The 4,557-nt window shown below is 61.5% G+C and overlaps 1 protein-coding gene across 1 annotated transcript in view; it reads left to right on the top strand.

Moving 5' to 3' along the window:
- Positions 1-492: 492 nt before the first annotated feature.
- Positions 493-4,557, top strand: part of LOC113490691 (cadherin EGF LAG seven-pass G-type receptor 2-like) — a gene marked incomplete at both ends in the record, with an annotated part of 9,859 nt that continues 5,794 nt past the window's right edge. Inside the window, 9 exons of the mRNA XM_026867261.1 lie at positions 493-579; positions 756-836; positions 1,442-1,600; positions 2,088-2,231; positions 2,539-2,694; positions 3,181-3,402; positions 3,502-3,631; positions 4,169-4,326; positions 4,417-4,557. Of these exons, the coding sequence (XP_026723062.1) occupies positions 493-579; positions 756-836; positions 1,442-1,600; positions 2,088-2,231; positions 2,539-2,694; positions 3,181-3,402; positions 3,502-3,631; positions 4,169-4,326; positions 4,417-4,557 (1,278 nt within the window). The remainder of the gene's footprint in view (positions 580-755; positions 837-1,441; positions 1,601-2,087; positions 2,232-2,538; positions 2,695-3,180; positions 3,403-3,501; positions 3,632-4,168; positions 4,327-4,416) is intronic.

Raw genomic sequence — 4,557 nt, 5'->3', positions numbered from 1 at the left:
TTCAAACGACCCCTCTGCGTGGGAGCCCTCTGCTCCCCGCATCCCTGCCCCACGTCGTGGCTGGTTCCACACCACGCTCTCACACCACCAAACCCTCCCCTGTCCTTCCAAGACCTCCTGGCCCTCTCCAGGGCAGGGTCAGGCTGGCTCTGAGGAAGGATTTCTTTGCAGAAGGGGCTGTTGGGCGTTGGAATGGGCTGCCCAGGGCAGGGGGGGAGTCCCCGGGATCCCTGGAGGGGTTGAAGAGTCGGGCTGAGCCAGCGCTGAGGGATCTGGGGGAGTTGGGAACAGTCAGGGTGAGGTTCATGTTGGACTGGAGGATCTTTTTTCCAACCTTGATGATTCTGTGAAACGCCCGGGGTCGGTGGCGTTAGGCATTCCTGGAGCTCCCATCCCCGATTCCTGCTCCTGCCTGAGGCTTCGCGGCCCCTCTCAGTGCCGGATGGGGATCCCAGCCCTGCTCCCCCTCACACAACTGGCTGACTGCTCCCTCCTCTCTGCTTTCTAGGCAGGTTTCGTGCCGATAACTTGAATAAGCTGAAGAACCTGTGCAGCAAAACCATTGGAGACAAGATGAAGGTGAGGCACGAAGGCAGGCGGTGCTGGCAGCGATTCACTGGTGGGACGTTACTAACTGGTGGCATCTCCCCCAGGTCTCTGCTCTCCAGGCCCCTCCATCACATCATCAAGGAATATTTTTACCCTGGAGCTTTACTCTTTAACCCTGCTGGGATTTCTTTTTCCTTCCTCTACAGAAAAAAGAGCCAGTGGGGACGGACGAGTCCATACCAGAGAGCGCACAGAACCTCGACGAGCTCACGATCGATGTCCTGGGGGTGAGTCTGACCCCCTCTCCCCTCACTGTGCTGCTGGGCCACCCAGTTCATCCAGAGCTTCGCCTGTAACTGCCCAAGTGGGCGGTGTGAGGTGCCCAAAGCCCCAGCACCAAGCAAGGGGGCACTGCCTGAACCCCCTGCCAGGAGGATCCTTGTTTCCCTCTGTCCCGCACAGCAGTGACCAGCTCTTGCTCAGTGTCCTTCATCTGAAGGCCGTTTCAGCCTTGGCCCATGGCAGCTCACTAGCCCAGGGCTTGTTCTCTGCTTCCCTGGGAGATTTGAGCAGCCTCAGCCATTATGTGTCCTCTGCAAGTCCCTCCCTGCCCAGTCTCCTTCCCGGTTCGTTAACTGCGATGTTTAATGAGCGTGGCGCTGGCCGGCTTTTGCTGCCACAGGAGCTGACTGCTCCCCCCCATCCCTGCCGGGCGCTGTATGATGCCGTGAGCCTGACTTATGTCGGTCCTTTGTCCCTTTGGGCTGTTGTTTGATGTGTTCAGTCCACGGGTTGGCTCCAGAAGCCGTGTTGGTCCGTGATTAACGGCCCTTGGCTGCCAGCCCCCTCTCCCTGGCGGTTTCTTCCCCACCTGACCCGGGTCCCTGCTCAGGCTCTTCAGGTGTCCCAGATCAAGAAAGTCCGTCTCCTCATCGACGAAGCCATCCTCAAGTGCGATGCCGAGCGCGTGAGGCTGGAGGCGGAACGTTTCGAGAGCCTGCGGGAGATCGGGAACCTCCTCCACCCCTCGGTGCCCATCAGCAATGACGAGGTAGGGACAAGAGTGAACCCGGGGCCGGCTGCGACGGTTCATCAAAGCCAGACAACTGCCGGCAAGCGGGGGGCTCGCTGTGGGGAGGTCCCCCAAGCCGAGATCAGCGGGCGGGCGGTGAATGAAATCTGCATGACAAGACAGCGTTTCCTGCTGGGAGCAGACAAAGAGCAACTCAGACAACACTGGACATGGCCATTGTTGGGGGAATACATGGGAAACTTGCTTCCAGCCGGGGGGCTGGGATCTCCCTCCGCTGCTTTCATTCATCCAGCAGGAATATTTTGCTGGGGGAACACAATTGGGCTGGGCTGGCTGCCAAGTGGCCGCATAATAAGCGACTGGCCGAGATTAGGACTTGGGGTTCCAAGCTCTGGAGTGTGGGATCCCAAACTGGGCCCAGTGCAATGGAGAAACTGGTGTGGCTGCCACCCTGGGAAGCTGAGGTGACAAGTTCCCTTTCCTCTTCTCTCCCGTCTTTGTGCAGGATGTGGACAACAAAGTGGAGCGGGTGTGGGGTGACTGCAGCTGCAGGAAGAAATATTCCCACGTGGACCTGGTGGTGATGGTGGATGGTTACGAGGGGGAGAAGGGGGCCATCGTCGCAGGCAGCCGGGGCTACTTCCTTAAGGTGCGAGCCCAGACCCCGTGGGGGCACGGAAATGATCGGAGCCAGAGGGAGAGCTGAGGGCAACGAAGAGGAGACGGGGTTCCTGGCTTCTCCCTCCCCAGACTGAGCTCACTGCAGTGACAGGAGGGTCTGCTCATCGTGTGGGATGGACGTTGGCCTCGCTGGTGCTGCCACCATGGCCTGGGCAGCCTCAGGGTCCACTCCAGTGTCCCTGCCGCAGTGGGAGGGTGATGCTGAGCAAGAAGTGATGGCACAGGGGGGTGGGGGGCTGTGTTTGTGACAAGCGGTGGCTTCTCTTGTCCCCCAGGGTCCTCTGGTGTTCCTGGAGCAGGCCCTTATCCAGTACGCCCTGCAGAGCCTCCGCGCCAAGGGCTACACTCCGGTCTACACCCCCTTTTTCATGCGGAAGGAGGTGATGCAGGAGGTGGCCCAGCTCAGCCAGTTCGACGAGGAGCTCTACAAGGTGAGCGGCTCGGCGCCTGCCCGCTGGCTCTCCGTGTCTCAGCGCCTGGCACCTGCCGTCCCCCTCCGGGCACCGACTTCCAACCGAGCCGCCGCCACGCAGCTCCCGCCACGGAGAGGGAGCCGGCTCAGATCCCCTCTGCCCCGGCGAGGCTCCGGCCGCCTCCTGCTCCCTATCTCCCGAGTCCATCTTCACGGCTGACGCTGTTGTCATGGCAATGCGGTGACAGGGAGGTGGCTTGTCCCCAGCTTCGCTGGCGGGAGGCCATCGGGGCCTTTGAAAGAGGCCAAACAAGCAGCAAACGGCAGCTGCTCCCTTTCCTGAGCCGTGCTGTCCCCGCGCCGAGCGCCGGCCCTGGAAAGCCCCGCTGCCTGTCGGCGTGCGGGCAGGGAGAGCAGCTGCCTGTGCATCTGCTGGGGAGCTTCTGTCCCGGAGGTGCGGGAGCAGCTGCGGAAAGGGGGATGGTGGCTCTTGTGTCCCCTTCAGGTGATCGGCAAAGGCAGCGAGAAGGCCGACGACAGCTCCATCGATGAGAAATACCTGATCGCCACCTCGGAGCAGCCCATTGCCGCCCTGCACCGGGACGAGTGGCTGAAACCGGAGGATTTGCCCATCAAGTACGCGGGGCTCTCCACCTGCTTCCGGCAGGAGGTGGGCTCGCACGGCCGCGACACCCGCGGCATCTTCCGCGTGCACCAGTTCGAGAAGGTGAGAGGAGCGGGGTGACATTCCCCCCACCCCGCGCTGGGAATTTAGGGGTTGCCTCTGAGGCGGGTGCCAAGGCGGGAGAATCATTTCTCTTGACAGATCGAGCAGTTCGTCTACGCCTCGCCCCACGACAACAAGTCCTGGGAGATGTTTGAGGAGATGATAGCCACGGCGGAGGATTTCTACCAGTCCCTGGGCATCCCCTACCACATCGTCAACATCGTCTCGGGTAGGGGCTTCCTCACCGGGGCCATCTCTCTGTGCTGCGCTGGCCCAGGAGGAGACCGGCCACCTCTGCCAGCACCTCGGGTGTCACCGTGGCCCTGACCCACTTCCCAGCTCAGTTTTCTCAGTCCCCGAGTTTTTTCTCAGTCCCCGAGTTTTTTCTCAGTCCCCGAGTTGCCTTCCCCTGGTGTCTGTCCCCAGAGTGGCGAGGGGGAGGAGGTGCCTCAGCTGGGAAGGAAATGTTTGCGTTCCTGCAGGGATTCTCTGCTGTGCTCTGGGTCCGCCATGCTGGGACTGTCCCCTCTGTCCCTTCTAGAGGGACACTTTGAGTGTCCCAACTCCTCTGGGAAAGTCCTCCCAGCAAAATTACCCCATTTAAACGCCCCTTCCCTTACAGAGCGGGAACCCCACGTCCTTTCTCGTGGTCACCTCGGAGGCCTCACGCCTTTAGCTGGTGCTACCGGCCCCCGCCATGGGTGCGTTTAGGGCAGGGAGTGGGACCCCCCCCACACTCAGTGCTGCTCCCCCCTTGGCCCCCCAGGTTCCCTCAACCACGCTGCCAGTAAGAAGCTGGACCTGGAGGCCTGGTTCCCTGGTTCTGGCGCTTTCCGCGAGCTCGTCTCCTGCTCCAACTGCACCGACTACCAGGCGCGGCGCCTGCGCATCCGCTATGGCCAGACCAAGAAAATGATGGACAAGGTGAGGCCGAGCTGCTGGGTTGCGGGGGGGTGTGGGGTGGGGTGTCCTTTTCATCCCTTTCCCACCTTTTCCGTGTACCCCCTGCCGCAGGTGGAATTCGTGCACATGCTCAACGCCACGATGTGTGCCACCACCCGCACCATCTGCGCCATCCTGGAGAACTACCAGACCGAGGAGGGCGTCTGTGTCCCAGAAAAGCTCCGAGCCTTCATGCCCCCAGGTAACAACACC

This window comes from Athene cunicularia, unplaced genomic scaffold (assembly GCF_003259725.1).
Source record: "Athene cunicularia isolate RWA unplaced genomic scaffold, athCun1 SCF_206, whole genome shotgun sequence".
Classification (NCBI taxonomy): Eukaryota; Metazoa; Chordata; class Aves; order Strigiformes; family Strigidae; genus Athene; species Athene cunicularia.
This window is presented reverse-complemented; position numbering and strand designations above follow the sequence as displayed.